This window comes from Triturus cristatus, chromosome 11 (assembly GCF_964204655.1).
Source record: "Triturus cristatus chromosome 11, aTriCri1.1, whole genome shotgun sequence".
Classification (NCBI taxonomy): Eukaryota; Metazoa; Chordata; class Amphibia; order Caudata; family Salamandridae; genus Triturus; species Triturus cristatus.
Window position 1 is genome coordinate 271503752 of NC_140594.1, and position 23137 is coordinate 271526888.

A 23137-nucleotide genomic window follows, 5' to 3' on the forward strand; every position below is an offset into this window, starting at 1 on the left:
GTGGTACAAGAAAAGTATTACTGTGGAGCTTAATATCAAGATAGGACATGAGACGCTGCTTAAGGGACAGTGAATGGAGCTATCGCTGAGACGGAGGGAAGGAATGTGGCTGGGTTGAGGAGAACTTAGAAGTGAGCTACAGTGGGGGGCGTTGAGGAATGTGGTCTGCTTTACTGCAGGGAGCTGAGTGGGAATGTTTGACAACCCCCTTATACTTCTCCCTTATGCTTCTCTTCTTTCTCATAGAATAGTTGTGAATTAGCCTTTGATCTATCTAATATATTGTCAGGTTTCATCTGTCCCATAAGATTTTTTTTCCCTTGATTTTCTTCCACCATTTGCCTTCAAGTTGCACTAAAGGTGGTATAGAGTAACCATAAGAGGATGTTACCTTTTACTTCAGCTGAAAAGTTGTAAGTTTGGCAGTGAGTTGTTTTTTAGGTTCCCTTCAACATGAAAATATAAAGTGTTTAAAAAACAACCAACACCAGATGAATTGTGTTATGTATCAAGCTTTAAGAGTTTTCCAAAGGAACTGCCTCGCATGGATCTGGAAATCTAGTAGAGAAAGGGTGGCTACTTTAGCACTTTTGAAAGAAGTACCAATAGGACATTTTGCAGGCAACTTTTTGGGGGTCTGAGGCAGGACTCTGGCTGGAAGATTGAGCATGCTTCTGCAATTAAGAATTTCAGTAAATTGTAATTTCATTAGTAGCCTATTGTTCCTCAAGCCCTCTTGCAGTAAATCCAGTGGAATGCTTTCTAAAATGAGGTATCAGCAGGTAGAACTATCTTTCTGATTGACACTTCTAACTGCAGATACCTCACCTTTAAAATTACCCAATCACAAGACTCGATGTGGAAGATTTCTCAGCATACCTTCTATGCACCTGTAGGACGTGTTGTGTGGTTCGGTGTCAACTCTACTCCTCCCTGGAAGTAACTGTTGGAGCTACACATAGGGGCCACCCAACCGCTATCACATCAGTTCCTTTCTACGAGTTTGTGTATGGATCTGGAGTTAGCTTCTACTTTTTCTCTTCCATTGACAAGCTTTTTCTCTTCAAATTTCTTTCCAGTGTGCTAGGAAACATGCCACCTCCTAAAACTACATGGTTAAGTCCTGTAGGAACTGTCCTAAACAAATGTCTGGTACAGATACCCCACACAGTGTCTCTTTGGTGTTTAGGTTTGAGCACTGCAGGACGTCACGTAAGGGCTACTTCCACTCATAGTCAAGGACAGAGACCCGTCCCCGCTCTTGGGACCAGTCTCTCGACAGTTGTCATTGTGGCCAAGTATTTGGGTAAGTCAAAATCCCAAAAGAAGCACAAGAAGTCCAAGAGTGCCTCATCCCAACATTGCCGCTCTCCATCTGATAAGTTGCGAGGATGTCAGCATGGCACGCAATCTTACTCCCGGTCCCCTACTGAGGAGCCTGTTGCGCAGCTGATTCTGATGCACCTCGAAATCCCAGGTCCGTCAATGAGTCCACAACAGATTGAGGATTTTAAAGAGGTCATGCTTTGCATCTTTGGCACCCTACCGGCTCCCGCCATTGTGACTGCAGGACCCACGGATCCTCAGAGGCCTCCAGTCGGTCTACCGCCGTTAGGTCCACCCTCAGCACAGTCTGTGCAACCTGAATACGCTCTGGTTCAGGTCTAATTTGAGATCCAACTCCACGCCTGGTACCATGATCCATGCCTATTCCAGCCACATCAATACCAATGTCGGGGAAAGACTTCAATCCCATTGTTTTTTGTTTTTTTTACTCCAAACCTAATCTGTCTTGACCTAGGCCAAAGTTGCATTCTGGCTCATTTTTGTCACCTGTACCCAACACACTCTTACTGATAAGACGGTGCCTCTGCCTAGGAGCCATCCTGGAGAGTTCTAACAACTGTTTGAATTTGACGCTGACCAGAGCCAGCCAGCTTTTGGTGACAATGGGGATAGTTTGGGCAAATGATCCCCCACAGTATGATTAGGACAATTTTTATCTCAACCTACTAAAGGCCTGTGGTCTGGACCCTTTCCCTGGCACAGAGCTGGCCTCCACTCCTGGCCCTTCCAGGGAAGAGTTTGCTTCATTTGCCATGGTCATTAAACTGGCAGCCAGAGTCTTAGATTTGTAGTTGTCTTCTGTTGAGGTAGAAGCAATGTTCTCACCTAAGTGTTACTACCTGGACAGTCCTCCTCTGAATCCATACTGCAGTTCAATAAGGCCCTGAACAAGACCCTCATTGGCACTTGTGCAAAACCCAGCCCTTGTCCACCTGTAAATGGACAAGTGGCATGTCACCACAGACCCGCTCCAGGTGACTCTCCCTTCTTAATAAAGCACCCTACTACTGAGCCTGTTAGTACAGGCCTCCATTGGCAGAGTTAACCCAAATTCTCTTTTAGGGAATTTCCATTTATTATCATAAGTACTGAATAATCCCGCCTTGTGCGAGGACCCAGGAGCACTTTTTCACAATATATTTTTTTTAGTGTAGATGTTCGCATTTCTTCAGGAAGGCCAGCAGAGTCACTTAGGATAGAAAACTGTTATGTGGCTTATAAGACTAAGCTACATTGGCCTAATTCTTCATCTTGTGCTTAAACAAGGGGCTAGGAGAATTACATTTGTGTATAGGTTCATGATGTCTTAATATAACAGCATAAATCTCTTTCACAAACCTTTTTTTGATAGAGCATAAGGATGAAGGGAAGCAGGACATAGTAGTCCCATAGACTGTCATTATATGAGTTAAAAATATAAGCTTTGCCTTTAAGAACCCAGAGACCACCAGTATCCCATTATGCTGAGCAGGTGGCAGTTGCTTTAGTTCTTTTTTCTGGTTCCTGCTGACAGGACCCTGGAATATTGAGCTCAGACAAATTGTGGCTTTTCTCTTCAAAATTCTCAACTGAATTTTGATGACAACCTTTTCATTAGACATCTTTGGTCTTTCCTTGAATTTGTTTGACAGAAATTTGAAGTTTTATGACAGAAAAATTATATCTCTTTTTGACAAATGCCCAGCCAGTGGGAGAAAAAGGCCAAGACAGACCCTCATGAGGTGTGTATACTTTGCCGCACAGTAGATCATGTTCCTAAATCTTGCCATCACTGCAGGAACTTTTCAAGACACACCCTGAGAGACCGAGAGAAGATTTGCCTTCATGGTACTGAGGAGTGAAGAAGACAACAGACGCAGTCTGAAGGTGGGACCTCAGGGTAAGGATCTCTGCCAGGGCTCTGTCATCTGTTTCTGGAGGGCATGCCAGGAAGGAAACGGCACAAAAATGGCTTTGGTCCCAGTCAACGCCGAGAGCATCAACGTCTGGGAGAGGTATGGCGCCGATCTGTTTGCCGTCTATCCATGGTTCAACATCTAGCAACTACTTCATCGACCCGCAGGCCTGGCTCGACATCGAGGAGTCCATTGACTATGAGCCCATTAAGACGGTGCTGCCGAGATCCAGGTCGATGTTGAGTCACTCCAATGTTTAGGTGTCGTCGGCTATCGCTGTCGACAAGCAGGTCGACGTCGAGGGATCAAGGTCGGTTGATGTCGAAAACTCTTTTGACATCATCAAGGCTGCAGGAGACAAGAAAGAAGAGAAGATGCATCTACTCCTCACCGGATTCGGAGTACTCTATAGCATATCTCCCCTTCTTCAGGGGTCCAACCATCTTCTCCACCACCAGCTTCATCTCCTCCTCCACTGTCTCCTCCTCCTCCACCGCCTCTTCCACCACAGCCTCTAACTCCACCTCCTCCACCACTGCCTCCAGCTCCACCTACACTGGTCTCAGATCTCGTTCCAGGTCGCTCCATCAATCTAAACGCCATCGTCACAGCCCAAGGCGCACTTCTACCTCTTCCATGCGCTCCCGCTATCATCATCATCATCATCATCTTCTTCATTCACGATCTTGGTGAAAACATCATACGGACACGTCCTCCAATTCTACTGGACGATATCCCCAATGCTTTTCGACTCTCCACCTCCACGTATATCGCTGGTGGATGATGTCACTACATTTCAAGAGTTCCGCGTAAGGGGAGTGACAAAACTTAACATTCCTAAGTTGACTTTAACACCAACGACATCAGTCTTTTTGAGACTCTACAACACAGTTCACCATCAAGACCTTTGCTGCCTCTAGTACCAGGTCTCCTTCAACCTGCTATGGACCTCTTCCTAACACCAGCCTCTGTTAAGCCAGCACCATCCAGGCTTCAAAAGAAATACCACCCTCCGGAACAAGAGTCTGCTTTTGTCCGAACAGATCCTATACCACTACTGGGTCAAAACCCTGAATCATAACTTCCCCCTCTTATGTTACCCACTCCGGTCGGTGAAAGCATCTAACATTATCTGGCAGAATGGCAAAACATAACCCAAAACGCCTGGGTACTAAATACTGTTTGCAATGGATATTGTCTGAGGTTCACCAATCCTCCACCGCCTATACCTCAGAAACCATCCAGTTTACAACTCCCATTGTTACGATCCAAGGTCAACATCCTCTTACAAAAGCTGGTTGTAGAACCTGTTCCTCACCTACAACGAGGTACAGGCATTTATTCCAGGTATTTTCTCATCAAGAAGAAAGACAAGAATGAATTCAGACCCATGCTCGACCTCAAAACAGCCAAAAAGTGGATTCAGCGAGAAAAGTTCTTATGCTTTCATCTGAAAGAGACACTTTAGTGATAGAATCCTTACCTTCGAATATCCCCAGGCGTCAGACTGGATCTGGAAAGTTTTCGTCAGCAGTACCCCTGCGCGTTGGTAGGCGTCGTCGTACGGCTCCTCGTACGTCGCTGGCATCGTAGCCGCCGAGATGACATCGTCAGAGCTACTTAGACGCGCCCACGTGCTCTGACGTCAGTTCTTTCTTTTTCCGCGCAGCAGCGCAGATCCGAGAAAAAGCGGTACCCCTAGTTAAAAGTTTTAACTTGGTTTCTGACAACTTGTTTTGTTGTGTACTTGACTCCTGGTGCAATAGAGATGCCCGGGTTTAAGTCCTGTAGGGCCTGCTGTCGAAACATGTCGGTATCGGGCCCTCCTGATGTGTGTCTCTTCTGCTTGGGGCACGCCCATGACCCCTAGGCATGCCCCGATTGTCTGGCCATGGCGCCAAAAGCTTTGCGGGAGCGTTCCCGAAAGTTGTTGGAGGTCCGGCAATCGGTTCCGTGCCGATAAAGGTTCCGATCCCGTGGGAGGTGAAGGGACCAGTCGCGGAGCTATCCACATCGCTCGTCGGAATCGGGGACAGGTAAGTCTAGGTGCCATAAAAAGTCAAAGAAGCAATGTCGCTCTTCCTCTACCCCTCACCGTAAACGGGACGCGGTGGAGGGGGCAGGCGGTAACTCTCCCGCGGCTCCGTTGGAGCCTCCGTCGTTGCCTGCGGCCTACCCTCCCCTTCCGGGGCCGCATGCGACTTCAGACGAGTTGCAGGCCTTTATGTCGGCCTTGCGCCATTTGTTCACCCCTCCGGTCCCTCCGAAGCGCCTTCGGGCCCTGCGGATCTGTCGGAATGGTTTGCCCCGTGCCGCCGCCTATGGCCCCGGCTACGCCAGCACCATACCCTGAGGCGGCTCCGGCCTCTGTGCCGGTCCTAGATCCGGCTTCGGAGCCGGCACTGGACGTGACGCCGCCGCTGACTCCGGACGGTGCCGACCAGGGACTGGTATCTTACCCTCCCATTCCATTTCTTGGAGGGGAGTTTATACCGTTCCCCAGGGCACCTCGTCCTCACCAGCCTCTTCAGCAACCGGTGGACAAAGGGGAATACTGGGAGGGGTCTGAGGACCCTCTTGCAGGATGAGCCTGTGTGGGAAGGCGACGTGGAGGGTCAAGTGGATCTGGATTTCTCTCCACACCCTGGTACTCTGCCCCCTTCTTCCGTGGCCATGGAGGAGGTTGGGACTTTTTCTGTGATTTTGCGTCCGGCAGCTGAGGCTCTTAACCTCGAGCTCCCTTCTGTACCTATCAGGACCAATCTCCTGACTGAGGTCCTGGGTCGCAGTCCTCCTCTGCGGAGCCATTACTGCCCTTCAATGAAGCGCTTACTGATATCCTGTTGGGTACCTGGATTAAACCTAACACAGGAGTCCCTGTAGACAAGGGTATGGCGCGCCGCTATCGCCCGGTGACGGGCAATCCTAGCTTTCTCACACAACACCTGAAAGTGTGGTTGTCCAGGCTTCTGTCTCGCCGAGTGCGTTCCCTTCTGCTCTTCCGGACAAGGAATCTAGGAAACTGGAGCAATTTGGGAAAAAGATTTTCACATCTGCCATCTCTGGGTTGCGGGCTGTGAACACTGCGTGCCTGCTAGGTCGCTATTCACATTCTGTGTGGGACACTGTGGCACAGGTGCTGCCTCAGTGCCCTGTGTAAGCACGGGCGGTTCTCTCCCAAGCCATTACCAAAGGGAGAGATGCTGCAAAATGTACTATTTGTTGGGCACTTGACACGGTCGATCCTCTCAGTAGGGCACTTTCCACAACTGTGGCGCTCTGTCTATATGCTTGGCTCTGAACTACTGGCTTTTCTGGGGATGTCCAGAACACCCTGTTGGACATGCCCTTTGATGGTACACGCCTCTTTGGTGATAAGGCGGATAGCACCCTAGAACGCTTTTAGGACTCTCGAGCTACTGCCCAGTCCGTGGGTCTCGCCACCACGCGTACTCCCTCGGAGTCTATTGTTCGTTCCTTTCGAGGTCAAGGTCAGGGTGCCAGGCGCATTCTGCGCAGCCACAGTCTCAGTGCAGCCGCGGTCGTGGGACCCGCCGTGGTGGGTCCAGGGGACAGCGGATGGGTCAGTCCACCACCCCCCCTGCCGCTGCCGCTTCTAAACCTTCCTAGTCCGGTGTTTCAGGCCCACCTGACGCTAGTGGGTGGCAAGATTCGCCATCATCTTCCCCACTGGCGCTCCATGACCTCGGACAGGTGGGTTCTGCAAATAGTCCACTGGGGCTATTCCCTCCCCTTCGAATTTACCCCTCCAGCCATGCCACCTCAGTACCACCGCATGTCGGGGGAACACTTTGCACTTCTCCAGCAGGAAGTTACGGCCCTCTTGGCCAAGGGGGCCATCGAGCACGTTCCGACGCCAGAAGTAGTTCGTGGTTGTTACTCCCACTACTTCTTGGTTCCGAAGAAGGACAAAGGTCTGCACCCTATCTTAAACCTCCAGAACGTCAATCGCTGGAGAGGTTCAAGATGCTCACACTAGCTCAGGTCTTGTCTGCTCTAGACCCGCAAGACTGGCTGGTAGCGTTGGACTTGCAGGATGCTTATTTTCATATCTCCATCCTGCCAGCCCACCGGCATTACCTACGGTTCACAGTGGGCCACGAGCACTTTCAATTCACTGTGCTCCCTTTCAGCCTTACCAGCACCCCTCGGTTTGTTCACGAAAGTGATGGCAGTGGTCGCATCTTCACAGATCAGGGGTATCAGTCTTCCCCTATCTCGACGACTGTCTGTTGAAGGCAGGTTCGCCACAGGCAGTCGTCTCCCACCTCCAGACTACGGCCGAACTTCTGCATTTGCTGGGGTTTTCCATCAACGTGCCGAAGTCGCACCTGATTCCCTCTCAGAAGCTCCTCTTCATCGGAGCAGTTCTGGATACGGCGCAGTTTCGGGTTTATCCTCCGGAACAGCGAGTCTGGGACATTCGGGCTATGATTCCGATCTTTCGGCCCTGGTCCTGGGTTTCGGTCAGGAAGACACTGAGGCTGCTGGGCCTCATGGTCTCCTGCATCCTGCTGATCGATCATGCCAGATAGCATATGTGGGCTCTGCAGTGGGACCTGAAGTTCCAGTGGACGCAGCATCGGGAGAACCTGTCCGACTACGTCCAGATCTCGAAGGGCACTGCACAGGACTTGCAGTGGTGGCTCATGAACCAGCATTGGGTCAGCGGCAGATCCCTCTCCCTTCCCCAACCGGAGCACACAGTGGTGAAAGACGTGTCCCTCCTGGGATGGGGCGGTCACATGGAAGAGGCGGAGATCAGAGACCTCTGGTCTGCGGCAGAGTCCAAGCTCCATATCAACCTTTTGGAGCTCAGGGCGATCCTACTTGCACTCAAAGCCATCCTTCCCTCTGTCAAGGGGAGAGTAGTGCAGGTGTTCACAGACAACACCACCGCCATGTGGTACTGCAACAAGCAGGGCGGGGTGGGGTCGTGGACCCTATTTCAGGAGGCTCTGCGTCTCTGGACATGGCTGGAATGTCAAGGCATTTCCTTGGTGGTTCAACACCTGGCAGGTACCCTGAACGACAGGGCGGACGGACTCAGCCGACGGTGCATGTTGGATCACGAATGGCATCTTCATTTGGAGGTGGTGCAAGGTCTCTTTCAGCAGTGGGGAGAACCTTGGTTAGATCTATTCGCCACCAAAGAGAACGCGCAATGTCAGCAGTTCTGCGCGTTGGAGTTTCCAAGGCGGCACTTGCTAGGCTACGCTTTTCGTTGCAAGTAGAGTTGCGGTCTGTTGTATGCCTTTCCGCCTGTACCACTTTTGCCCAGAGCGCTGAAGAAGATCAGGTGCAACCGGGCCCAAGTCATTCTTGTGGTACCGGACTGGGCTCGAAGAGTTTGGCATCCCAAGCTACTCAGTATGAGCGTGGATCCCCCAATCCGACTGCCTCTTCGGGAGGATCTCCTGTCACAGCAACAGGGGACGGTCCTGCACCCAAACCTGTCCAGCCTCCACCTCCTTGCGTGGAGATTGAGTGCAGACAGTTGATTCCATTTGACTTGCCTCCCGAAGTCTGTAATGTGATTCTGGCAGCCAGGCGTCCCTCCGCTAAAACGGTATACGCCTGTCGGTGGAAAAAATGTGTCGGCATGGTGCACAGCAAAATCTGTTGATCCTCTTGCTGCCCCTCTTTCTGAGGTCCTATTGTTCCTCCTTTCTTTGGCCCAGCAGGGCTCTGCTTTGGGCACTATCAAGGGCTACCTCTCTGCTCTTTAAGCCTTTCTTAGGTTGCCTGATCAGCCCTCTCTTTTCAAGTCCCCGGTTGTTAATAGATTTCTCAAAGGCATTACTCACCTTTTCCCTCCTATTCCTTATGTGATGCCTCAATGGGACTTGAACCTGGTTCTCACATATCTGATGTGCGTTCCATTTGAGCCTCTTCATAACTGTCCTTTGCGGTTACTGACTTAGAAAACTGTCTTCCTGGTGGCCATCCCCTCCGCTCGGCGGGTGAGTGAGCTCCAGGCTCTTTCCTGCAAACCTCCTTTCCTGGCGATTCATCCGGACATGGTTGTGCTTCAACCACATCCCTCCTTCCTACCAAAAGTAGCCTCTGCCTTTCATCTCAGGCAAACTGTAACTCTGCCCACTTTCTTTCCGCCTCCGCACCCTTCAAGAGAAGAAGAGAGGCACCACCGTCTGGACCCAAAACGTGCGCTCTCGTTCTATCTCAACCGCACACAATAGTTCCGAGTGGATGACCAGCTCTTTGTTGGCTATGTGGGTGCCAAGAAAGGCCGGCCTGTGCACAAGCGGACTATCTCCCGATGGGTTGTCTTGTGCATTAAAGCCTGTTACTCTCTGGCTAAAAAGGAACCTCCGGTTGGGCTGGGCGCCCATTCTACCAGTGCGACAGCGGCTACCACAGCATTTCGACGCGGTGTCCCCCTGCAAGACATCTGTCAGGTGGGTACTTGGGCCTCGTTGCATACTTTCACTAAGCACTACTGCTTTGACAGTCGGGTCCGGAGAGACGGCTTCTTTGGCCGTTCAGTTCTCCGTGACTTTCTGGTGTAATCTCACTTCGCAGACCCGCCACCGGGGTTGGTATTGCTTGGGTATGTATTCTAAGGTAAAGAATCTATCACTAACGTGTCTCTTTCAGATGCACAAGTTACTTACTTGTGTAACGATATATCTCTAAGAGACATTAGGTCCCTCAAAAGAATCTCAACAGCCATCATATTTTAATCCTGTTTCCCTTGTTTATATATCGATTGATCACTACAACCATTCTGCATAATGACATACTCCGCTGCTTCGATAGAGCCTTATTTAATGGCGTACGCAGATATTTTTGTTGTTGTTCCTACATGAGCAATAACCCTTGTATTTCGTCGCTATCATAGTGTCCCAGATATGATCTCGCTGCATACGGGGGACATTCAGTGTCTCTCTAAAAGCCACGTGAACAATCAAAATCCTCCTTCGAACCTGTGAAAAGGGAAATTATTAGGAAAATGAGAACAGGGACTGCAAGCGTGACAGGAAACAGCAAACCCATACGGAAACACGCACATCAGTACATTTTGTTTTCATTAAGCACATCCCGGTGTCTTTAAGGACTCTGTTCCAGTATGTGCTTCTGAAAGGGTAGTTTACGTTTCATGTTTTTCTATTGCATGCATGTATTCTACTTCTCTTTCGCATGCATGTATTCTAGCTGCGCATTACCTGTGTGTAAACTTTATTTGCTGTTGTTCGGTTACAGAGTGTCTTTTTGCTTGAGATGCAATCGCTTATTTAGTCACGGGCATCTTTCAAATTAACCTATTTCACGGTTAACTGCCCTTCTGCGCTCGGCTTTCAAACAAGTAACACGCATACGGTCAGACGCATTAAATGCAATTAAAAACAAGTGTGGCCGCTAAATTGAAAGCGACTGCCCTGCAATTAAAAAAAGTGCTCACCGATTAATTAAAGGAGACAGTATAACGCCGCAAGTAAAAGATCCCGTCCTGATGGGCGGTCCCAAAAGTAGACAGTGCGGTAACAAGGAGGGACTAAGAAGCCCTATTATCAACCAGAAGCCAGCGTTTACCATGGACGATGATGCCAGCCAATGAAAAATATGGGCGGAGCTTCCACAACACTTCTTAAAAATAACCTAATACAGCATGCCTCGCAAAGCGAGCAGCGCCTGGGCTGCAACGCTAGGCGAGACCTAAAAATGGGCTATATGTAGCAACAGACAGTTGTTAGCCAAATAGTGCATATGCATAGGAAAGGGTGATCCTGTAGGAAGCAAAAAACAAGACGTACATTGGCCCATAGAATCTTCATCACAGCACTGACAATATATACACAGCGTCTACAATACTCAGGTTCCTTCAGTCGTCAGGAGAAAACATAGATAACCCAATCAAAGAGTTTGTGAAGGGCCTGGGACAGGAGCAGTATTGATACGAAAAGAAGGGCACTGGCTCTCCGAGGAAGAAAGGAAACTCTTGTGCTTGGGCAAAGCAGAGGCAGTTGATCAACTGGTGTCAAGCTTTGTAGTCCCAACAATACGGGAAAAAATACAAAAGCAGCAAACGGTTAAGCCGCAGTAACGAGAGGGCTTTAATTAGCAAAACGGCTCTCTGGAGGCATGAGGAGACACAAACATCACGACCTGCTTTGCCCGGAACTGCCCTTCCAAACCTGTCACCTTCTACAGTGGAGAGGGTCGGGTCTGCAGCAAGAGTGCCCCCCGGCCCCCTTCCAATGATCGATGCCACAGTAGCGGAGGAGAGATCAGTCAACAGCCCGTGCGCAGCTGCTCCCCCAAGGAAGCCCACCTACTTCTACATACATAGCTGCTCTGGCCAGAGATGGGGTCCAAGCAGGCCCACCTCCGCCGCGACATCAGGCGCCTGTTTAGGAGTGCTGCCTCGTTACTCCAGCTGTTCAAACAAACCACTCCTGTAATGTCACGCAAGGCTGCTTCCACCACTGAAAATAATCCCGCTGCTCCCAACCAAAACCAAATTTTAATCCGCAGTCGTCTTCGTGACATGATATGCCTGGAACAGGGTGAGGGTTTCTGTGAGGACATACCAGGCAAACACAGAAGGAGAATAGGAACTTATTTTTAATGATTACCGGGCCTATTGCCCAGGGGAGAAAAATCGTATTGACCCCGCCACATGAAATAGCTGCCTGTGCTGAGCAACGAAAACCACCAACACAAATTAAGCACTGATTCCTCACCACCCTCCTACCGGCCGGTTCTATAAAACTAGCTCTTTCCCATCTAAAAATGTCCCAAATTACAGCTCTGCACACTGGCACTGATAATTGATTTTTGGGATCTGCGTCCGTAGGAGTGCATTGCGCCCTCAAGGAAGCTAACATCAGCATGCTTGGGTGGCACATATATGCTATGCTGCTCCAGCAGTCACTTCTGGGGCTAAGTGGAATCGACAGGGACCAGCACAATGCCACCTACTGAGACTCCGGGACTATGTTGAAAAATCTTATGGATCTGCCGTATATCTGCCAGACAGGGAGTTACTGAAGTTAAGTAACTGGTTCATTAGAAGAATGGTTTACTTACAATTCAGTAACATTCTCTATGTTCAAATTACTCATGTTTGTCCGTCTTCCATCTTTAAGTATATGGGGAATTGTTCAGTAATGCATTTTTTGTGCAGTCATAGCTCTATCTTCTTCCTGATCTCTGTGGTGCAGGAAAATTAGGTTGAAGTGTTGTCTTGGGCATGGGTGGCGTTTTAATGGACCTAATGTATCCCTTTCAGTGGTGATGGCCATTTGGCTTCTCAGATGGAATTCACTCTTGTGTTGCCTGTCGTGTGTTGAATGTTTTCTGCATCCAATGTTACGCGTTCAGAGGTATTCAATCACGCTGGGGTACTGATGCGACATTTTAGAATGTCCAGTCCGCCTTCTTAAGTATTCTTTGGATATCTTTAATGTTTATCTATCAGAGGTTCTGCAGTCCACTAGTGAGTATCTGAGTCTAAGTTAATTTGTTTGTTCAATTTAAATCACTACAATCGATTGGAACATAATAATTAGACGATATCATAAAGTACAGTACAGTGTTAATATGAACATGGGTTCAGTATACAAAAAAAGGAATTAAAATACGAACCACGGTAATTCTTCTCCAGTAGCTCACCCCGGACAGAGGGATATGGCAAAAGGAATCTCTTGAAAGTGAAATGTGCCTATTGCTGAGCAGGTAGATAAACAATACCTTATTGGTAGGATTAATACAGATGGCAATCTAAAACCGCTGGCTTCCGCCCATTGATTTCTTGTCAACAAGACATGTGCAAATCTTTGGTAACAGAGTAATGTGAGCTATAATTCATATTATTGGGGAGTTCTTGTCCATTACTTAGGTGGCGCAAAGATTTTACAGTCCTTGCCTAGTTTTAAATGTATTGCTTCATGTACAAAAAAAATAATAATTCTGTGGACAGTAGAAGCTCCTGCTGAATTGTTTTTCCAATAATTTCAGCCTGTAAAACAGTACCGAAAAAAGTGCTATATGCATGTGTGTGAGCTAATGACTAGTGAGTATCCAACTCTGAGGGAATCTTTGAACACACAGCTATTGTGATTTGTCTCTTCTGACATGTATCACAGTACTTGAATACCTTAAGGTTAGTAGGGCTTTTTAAGTTCATAATAATGATGACTTTGCATAAGGTAGTAAATTTATCAGATCAAACGTGGACTTTTTCGGGTTCCTCTGGATTTTAAAGTATGTGCAGAAGGCTAGAATAAGAATATTTGTGTATGCATGTCTCAGTATTTATAAAATGCAATCCTAACTGTGTTGCAAGGCAGCGCGATAAATTAATGGGACATGCTGGGAGCTAGTATACAATTCTGTACATCAGTTGGGGTTCTACACGTTTGAATTGTTCAATTATATTACATTTGACACATAGTTACAATTTCCATTACAGGGAGGGTAAACGACTAGCCCAGAATCACATGATTTTCAGTCAAGTACTGGATTCAGGATTGAATCCTAGGCCCCCATGTACAATGTCACCAGCTTAGCCATTAGAATGAATTATCTCAGCTAACAGAATCCTTCGCAAGAATGATTGTCTATATCCCACAATAATAAAAATGTTTCTTTTATCTTTATTTTACTAGGTGGAGGAACCATTGTTCAGACGAAAGCTTCCTTCAGTTCCACTTCCAAAAAGGTGGGAAGGTAAGCAATGCAATTAATGGCCTGTTAACTCACATCTGTTCTGCCTGATATAATTACTGTGCCTCCTGCAAATGAAAATTTCCTTTTGTCACTTTGTTTTTCATTGGTAAATGGTGCTCTGTTTTTTATTGATTGGAAAGTATGACTGCACATTTCTTTTGTCTGGTCAACAATACTTAGATCATTTAGTAAGTTGACTATTTTTGATGAATACTGATAACTGCAGATTCCTACTATTTCGATTCATCACCGTTTGAATCTGCCAAGTTCCAGACTAGATCCATAATTTTTCTTGCAATAGCGTCAGTGTATTGCCTTTGGAGTCTGGACAGTATTGCCACACTTCTGTGAATGATGACACTGAGTCATGTATTGGAGACCGCTTTGCTCACTGATACCAGTTCATTCTTTTCTGCACTTTTCAATGTGGACCTGGAACTCCACTCCCAGCTTTTCTCATTATTTTACTGTCTTCTAAATAGTTTTTCCTAAATGAAACGTTGTTGTAGGGAAAGGTCCCCTCCAAAGACCTCAGGTTTTAAGCCATGCTGCTCCTGCAAGGAACAGATTTTGGTCGCAGATCCACACAATGACTGCCTTCGGTACTTAGGATTCCAACATGATTCAGTCATATAACAAATGTTCCCTGGTTCATCTTAATGCCATCACGATACGCAAATCTGGATGTTGTCAAGCGCACAAACATGAATTCCCTGTCCAGATCGCTTTCCTCTGTTAAGTTCAAGATGAAGTTGAAGGACAAGTCTTGGCACAAACACAAGTAATGCAAGTTTTATTCCACTCCTTCTCACTGCCCCCATTCCAGGGAGAAGTCATTCAATATTTGTTTCAAAGACATGGCTTTGCCGGAAGCATCCTATTCTGTATCTATTCTGAGGCGAGTGCTGATGCGCCCCAATTTTCCCAGGCCATCGTCTATCTGGCAAAATTAAATTGAGGCTTTCAAAGAGGCAATGCTGAGCTAAAAATTCTTGACACCCACCACCCGGAAGGTACTGCTTTGTTATCTATTCTAAAGGTGAATAATCTGCTGTTAGAACTATACATCAGTAGAACAAATTACTTGCTTTCGGGTGGATACTCTAGCTAACCACAGATTATTGCCCTCTCTCCTCCCTGTTCTGTGAAATGGACTTCATTTCCCATCTAAAAAGAGAAATTAGAGCTCTGCACGCTGACATGAACAATACTCTTTGGAAAGGAGATGAATCTCATTTCATTTCATAAACTTTATTCGACAAAAAGTCATAAAAGTATCACATATATACATTGAACATATTACATATCAGTAAAAACAAGTTTATAAATAGCTAAAATCATAAAAAGCAATTAAACTACATATAATTATCGTCGAATAAGGTGAATTTCATAAAAGTAGGGATGGAAGGAAGATCACCATAACTCAGTTATAAACCTAGGGCGATGCCTCCATATCCTAGTGCAGGTCGGATTTCGAAAACCTAGCCATCTTCCTTAGCTCGAAGCAACCATGCCCATTTCAAAAATGTTGCCATGGCTAGTGCTATTGGGAGGCAAGGATCAGTGCATAGTATTCTTAATGCCTCCTCATGTCTCCTTAGGCCAATGAGACGGCATAGTGGTTTAACCCACTTATTTCTTTTTATGCTGCATATAATGGGCAAAAAAACAAAAAGTGGCTCATCGTTTCTTTCTTATCCTTGCATTTAGTGCATTTATCACTAGCATCGTTTCCCGCCCAACTAGCCGTGAATGCCCTAATAGGAAGGGTTCCTATCCTGAATTGAAAGTAAAGCTTCCGATCTAGTGGTTTCTCAATTACATCGCAATAGGGTTCCAATAGTGGGTAAGATTTAAATTCGAGGAAACGCACTGTGAGATGAGCAGAAACATTTACAGAACACCTTTCGGTAAAAATCATCTCCCAATATATTCTCTTAATTTCTGCCTTAGAAGGAAAAGCAGTATTAATTGGGTCATCCCACAGATTCCTCAACCTCATTCTCACTAGAAGAGATCTAATTCATTTCAGCCACTTAATTTTATGGAAGCAATCCTTCTCAATAACCTCCTTAAGACCTCTTGCATAGTGAGACAATTCCTGTGTTGTCCATATCCTGTGCCAGTTTAAGACCGGTCGCAGTGAGGCAAGATCATACACAAACTTCTTGCCAAGATCACAAAACAGAGGAACTATAGGCGTGCTTTGGGGAGCATAGGTGACTTTCCTCAAAAACTCATTTTCTAGAATAGTCAACTGCTTAATATTAGAAAATCCCCACAACTCAGCCCCGTACAGGACAGAACCCAATACTTTCATTCCGTAGATCTCTAAAACTGATCTAATCGGTTTAGTGAAGGAGCGCTTAAACCTTTTCAGTAGTGCGCCTACTTGTTGTTTAAACCTTATTGTGCTTGTATTTAACTGCGTATTCCAGCACTTATCACTCTGGAGGTTAACCCCTAAGTAAGTAAAGGCTTCAACCCACTCTAGTCTACAATCGGCCATATATATACTTCCCTTAAACCGTTTTGTTCGTTTTTGACATCTCGGTTCAGTGAGGACCTTAAATTTTTTTTTTGCACTTTTCTCTTCTAGCCTTTGCATGTCGCCGAACTCCACAAAGCGCTGATGTGCCTTCTGCAACCCACTTGGGGTTTTAGATATTATTAGAGTGTCATCCGCGAACATAAGTACCGGGACTCACTCTCCTGCCAGCACGGGGGTATCAGTGGGAATTATGGAGAGGAATCTTGCTACTCCATTTATAAAGAGTGAGAAGAGGGTAGGCGCCATCACACAACCCTGTCTCACTCCCCTTTAAACCGGAAAAACATCTGTAACTTCCATCTGCCTGCCTCATCTTACCCTTGCATAGGTATCCTCGTGAAGGCGTGCAATCAGGGTTAACAGTTCCAGGGGCATACCTAATTCCTCCAGTACTTGCCAGAGCTTCCCCCGCGGGACAAGATCGAATGCTGCCCTTAAATCTACAAAAACTGCATATAATACACCTTTGCCCAAAATCACAACACGCCAATATAAGACAATAAATCTAAAAACATGATCTATCGTGCTAGTCCTTGGGCGGAATCCAGCTTGCAAAGGGCTGAGGATATCCCCCTCTTCCATCCAGTCCTGGATCTTTCCCAGGACCAGTCACCCCATTATTTTTTGTAATGAGTCGATCAGGCTAATAGGCCTATAGTTACTTGCTAGAGATTTATCACCTTTTTTATAAATGGGCACAATTTCTGCTCCTTTCCATGTATAAGGGACGGCCATTCCCTGGGCAATTGCATTAGATAGATAGCTAATATATAATCGCCATCTCTCTCTATCGCTAAGTTATAAATCAGCGGGTATACAATCCATCCCTGTTGCTCGCCCTGCTGTTACAGTATTCCATGCCCTATCCACATCCCCTAAGCTAAAAACAATACCTTCATAAAATTTAGTATTGGGAGCCGACCCACTTAAATTGCCTTCAGTATTAGCATACTGAGGCTTAAAAAATTCAACCCAAGAACCCTGGGGCACATTGTTTTGAGGACTATCCACAAGCCCACCTCCTTCCCATTTAAAGATGTCCCAAAAAAGTGCCTGGTTCTTTGAGAGACATGCATCCTTGAGATTCAGCCATACTTGGTCATCCCAATCTCTTTTTGCCCCGCAGAATATTTTCCTATAATTGCAACGGGCTGCTTTAATTATCTCTTGTTTCCTTGATTTTAATGCTAAACTCAATCCAGCCCGGGCTTCCCTGCAGGATTTATTATACCACCTCTCTGGTTTTCTACTCTCCTTTATCATAGTGGTACCAGGTTTACAAAAGTGGGCTTTGAGATTAATAAACAAATCATTATGATTATCCTCAAATAGGCAGGACTTCCTCCCAGAGTATACATCATCTCCTATCTTAAGTAATACCATGTCAATCTGAACTTTAATAGCAGATAGTGTGTCAGCTTGTCTGCTCACTTTGCACCACTTAAGGTGACTCTCATCAATTGATAAAATGGTCTGGGGCGCAAGTAAATCTTCACTTGGGATCACTATTCCCTCCTGCCCAAACCTAAACGATGCTACAAGGGGGTTATGATCACTCTCAATACGAGACCTAACTTCCATGTCCACCAGGGTATGCCAGAGCTTCAAATGGACGAGTATATAGTCAATATTACTTGACCTTATCCCATTGTCATAAGTTTTTACTTGCTTACTATCAGACAATGTCCGACCATTTGCCGCCCTTAGTTGATTACCTAAGCAAAGCCCATTTAAATACAACGCAGCCTCGGTCCATTTAACTGAAGGCCTTTCTTCCAGTTCAGGAACACCCCATCTGATGTCCTCCTCTTCTGACATATTTACAATTCCCAGGCCAAGTGGTTCAAAAGTTGTGTTAAAAGCGCCCGCAATTAATGGCAAAACCCCACCGGGGACTCCTCGTGCATACACATTAAAGATAACAATTTTTAGGTCACCCAACATATTAAGCCTAATAGCGATTATATCGCTATGCCCTGATGGAAATAAATTAATACTGGCGCTCAGATGCTGTTTGACCCAAATTATCAATCCTCCCTTCGGGCGTCCCCTGTTTCCTCTCACTGCAGGGACAAAAAAGTTTAAGTAACCTGGATTAAAGACTGGTTCAACAGACCAGGTCTCTTGAAAGAGACAAATATCACATTTATTAATAAACTCTAACCAGCATGGTGAGGCAGCCTTAGGCCCAATGCCAGCTAGATTCCACGACACCAATGAAGTCAAGCAAGCTGTAGTCTGCGTACCCTCTTTTGTCACAGTTCTAACAACATTTGGGCTAGGGCATATCCCTGTGTGCATATCAATAGTTAGTGATTCCTTAACTGATGATGACCGGGCTGTAATAGGACCAGAATATATCATCAGGTTTCCATCACTGCTTTGGGGTTCATCAAATTTTAGATCCCTAGTTGTAACAGTTCTAGAATAAGACTTTTTATACTTGGCCGGGGTCAATGAGTTAGTTGCCCTATATGAGCAAGGGTGGGGGCAGCAATTTACATCAGATCGTAAGGTTATGCTAATACTAGAGTTAGCCTGTAAACTTAACCCTTCCATAATTGATCCTATACCTTCCTTAGCTTGTCCTTCCCCTACCATTGAATTTAACTCAGATTGTCTTTTAGTTCTACCAAAGCTTGAGTACTCACCCCCTAACTCTGTTTGCTGTCAATCGCACTCCTCTAGACCTGACAAGACAGAAGACCTATTATAAAGGCTCAGATTCCGTGCGTTTGGGTAACTAAAATGGTCGTTCCATAGGGACTTTTCTCTATCTAGATTTTGCCCAGAGACGTAAAAATAGTTAAGTGAAAGTGTTTGGATCCGTGATCTGGGGTCTATTTGTGGCCGATTACAGATGTGTTCAACACATCTCCTATTCCTGAAGTTAACAATTACACAATCCCCCCGAGTGTTTTTGCACTTTTACCCACCCAATTTACTCTTCTCACAGTCAAAATCTCGGCCCTATTATGTACAGGCAACTGCCTATTCACATTGAGCCAAAATGTACACTTATTTCTTAGTTCTGTATTTGTCTCCCTAATGGTGGTATCCCAGCCAATATAACCACATAAGGGACAGATTCAGGAGGGAGTTCAACAGTTGGTAGATTTGTTGACACATACTCTGCGGGTTTAGTTGGTATAATGCCCTCCTTGGATGCCAATTTACTTGACCCATCTATTTTCTCCTTGACTCCCTGGTCATGTTGCCTAACCTCAACAGCTTTATCTGTAATAGCACACGGGGACTCGGACATATTTACAACAGGAGCACTATCACTATTGGGCAATCCATTTCGAGTATTACCCACGACATTTTGGCATTCAGATAACATCAAATTATTAGTTAGCTCGCTAATCCGATTACCCAAACTCTTCTGGACTGATACAAGCGAGAGTTCAAGACATGATAGTCTAGATTCAATACGGTCCAGTCTTCCATGGAGGGGATGAATCGACTTTTTGAGCATATCATCCATTTTTTTCCAAAACAAAGGACCCGGCTCCACTAGAGGGTCATTCTCCACGCCCGTCTTTGGGGATAGTTCGTTACTTGCTAAGCAAGATTGAGCAGAACAATCTTTATTTATGGTACTCTCCTTGGTTGTTCGATCGTTTCCCAGTTTCCTTTTTTTGCCCTTGAGTTTTGGTTGTATTGGGATTTTATCACCCGAAGATTTACTTTCCACAGACATGTCCTTAGATTGAGTCATCGTACCCTTTTTGGCTATAAGTGCTGATGTAGTTTTAATAATAGGAGAGGTCCGAAGTTTCTGGGTAATGTTTTTGATAGTCTTCCCCGGGATGGCTGTAGGCAATTGAACCGAAACCCCAGTAGAATCATTTCCAAGAAAATGTGGGCTACTTGGGACTTTATCCACGGAGCATAGTGTCTCATCTGGCTCTGTATCTATAAGAACCGGAGATTTAACCCTCGCCAGGATTCCCATAGATGATCGCTTGTCAAAGACAGTATCTAGGGATAGCCTTTTTTCTGTCAATTCGATATCTTTAGCCAGAACTGCCGACACCCGTATGAGAAAATTATCCAGAGTGCCCATCATTGCCCCGCCCACACTAGCGCTAGTCACACTGTTATCTCGTTGGGAAGTTGTAGTAAGAGATGCCATAGCAATTGTCTTACACCTCTACTGTATTCTCAGCTGAGATCCACAGACAATATCCAAGTGAAAATAGGACAAGCGCTAAAGTAGTACCAAATGACAATTGCCCTCACCTTATATTGAACGTTAGAGGGGTGGCCCGTCCCGTCCTTGAACGGGCTTAAACGGGCCCGCCCTTGGCCCGGGATTCGCCCGGCACACGTCCGCGCGCGTCCGCGCTGCGGAGGTGATGATGCGCTAAGAAGGCGCGGATGTGAATTGGCTGCAGGTGAGTTACGCCAAGCCCCCTGGGACACGTAGTCCTGGTCAAACTGTGCTGCTCTGTTTTCCTTCCATGATGCGGCTCCCGTGCCAGCGGCGAGGCGCTAAGAAGGCGCGGATGTGAATTGGCTGCAGGTGATTCACGCCAAGCCCCCTGGGACACGTAGTCCTGGTCCCACTGTGCTGCTCTGTTCTCCTTCCGTGATGCGGCTCCCGCGCCAGCGGGAGCGGCGAGGCGCTAAGAAGGCACGGATGTGAATTGGCTGCAGGTGAGTCACGCCAAGCCCCCTGGGACACGTAGTCCTGGTCCCACTGTGCTGCTCTGTTCTCCTTCCACGATGCGGCTCCCGCGCGAGGCGCTAAAAAGGCGCGGATGTGAATTGGCTGCAGGTGAGTCACGCCAAGCCCCCTGGGACACGTGGTCCTGGTCCCACTGTGCTGCTCTGTTCTCCTTCCACGATGCGGCTACATGTTTGGGCTCTGGGTCTGTGCAGATAGTGTCCAGAAATAATCCGACAGTGTGCTTGGGTGGCTCCTCTATGCGATTTCAGTCCTCACTTCTGTTCCCGAGCGGACTTGACACACAGCTACATGATGCCGCTTACTGGTGCGCAGGAGCTATAATGAAACATTCAAACAGTTTGGGGCCTGGGCATATTTTAAATTTGAGAAACCTGCAGTTAGAAAAAGAATCTACCAGAAAGAGCATTACCAAAGGTAAGTAAAGTTTTCTTCTAGTGAATACTCTTCTGATTATTCACCGGCTGCCCACCTCACTGTTCTCTGGAGAAGATTTCTGATAGGTCAAAGTGTGCCACTTTAGTTTGTACGCTCTGTCCAACAACCATTTGTCAATCGATCTACATCTGAAGGCACAGAAGGAACCTTGATAACTGGTGTCCAAATTCAATGGTGGCACCTATATGTGTAACTTCTAGGGGTAAATTTAGGCCATTGTAGAGTGTGGAGGTGACACCTTCCAGTGTGTTGCAGCTATTGCAGAAAAAATTGAGATTCAGTCTGGTGCCTGTGGGATTCAAAAAGTGAGATGTTCGGTGATTGTAGTATCTACCAGAAAAACCATTACCAAAACCAAAGATAAGTAACTGAACGCCTATTTGTGATTCTTAGTAGCATTTACTTGCTATTATGCTGCTCCTGCCTGCTGATTGCATCCCTTGGTGGTGGGTGTGGGGTGTGGGGGATCCTCTTGATTCCGGGTCAGACAGGGACAAAAATTAGGCCCGGGCACCAAAATAAAAGTGGCCCTCATTAGCGCATCAGGGGCCTTACTACACTAAGTACCCCTGGGGCGCAACAGGTGTTTATGCCCGCTTTGCACACCACCTGGGCACTTTGGTATTATAGAAGGGGCTCCTTCTGTAATACTGAAAGCGCTGACGCACATACAGTGCCAGCACTTTCTCAAGAGGGCGTGCCCCATGCAAATGAAGGAATACCTTTGCGTCTCCACCCGTATCGTATTACAGATGCAAGCATAGAGACAAATAAGCCCTCAGGAGGCGCACTGAGAGTACGCCACCTAAAAGATGACACACTGTCAGTACGCCCCCTGATAGTAGCCCTCTGGAGGGGGGAAAAGAGATCCTATGGACTCCACAGACATCCCCTTGCAGGTGGGTGCATTTACTCACTGCACCCGCCTGCAAGGGAATCTCTAACCCCCTTTAAAAGTGTAGGCGGGTTGCTGTCTGCACAGTGAAACACGGAGCCGTTGCTTCAAAGCCACTCTGTATTTCTCCTGAATGCTCTTTCCCCAGGGCAGCACAAGTTTGCGGCTGTCCTAGGGGAAGCACATTTTATGTATTAGGGCGCACTTTCTCTCTTTGCGCCTAGCACACCTGTTTTAACGTGCATCAGGGCTCAAACAAGAAAGTGTACCCTTATACATAATAGGGCCCCAGATAGCAAAAAAAGTGGTCTGCATTTGCAGATCATTTTTAACCTGTAAAGAAACACTGTATGGGTATTTTGTAAAGTATAGGAGACTGCATGCATTTGTGTTTTCTGCAAGCAGTGAATGTAGTATAATCAGAATGAAGGGAATCAACAGTAAAAACCAGCCCACCTGACCATGAAATAGGCATGTTAACTCTAAAACACCGGCCCACACACTGATCTGCAAGACTAGCCATCTGGCACTGCCTAATTGCCCTACAGGCCAGTCCGACCATTTCTTGACTGAGGCTCAGCTTCCCCTTTGCTGTGTCAAAGTTT

General features: G+C 46.7%; 1 protein-coding gene across 2 annotated transcripts in view; it reads left to right on the forward strand.

The window, feature by feature from the left end:
- Positions 1 to 23137, forward strand: part of SMTN (smoothelin) — a 981050-nt gene that overhangs the window by 768454 nt on the left and 189459 nt on the right. For both annotated transcript variants that reach the window (XM_085636208.1, XM_085636207.1), the window contains exon 16: positions 13895 to 13955. In XM_085636208.1, coding sequence (XP_085492334.1) covers positions 13895 to 13955 — 61 coding nt within the window. The remainder of the gene's footprint in view (positions 1 to 13894; positions 13956 to 23137) is intronic.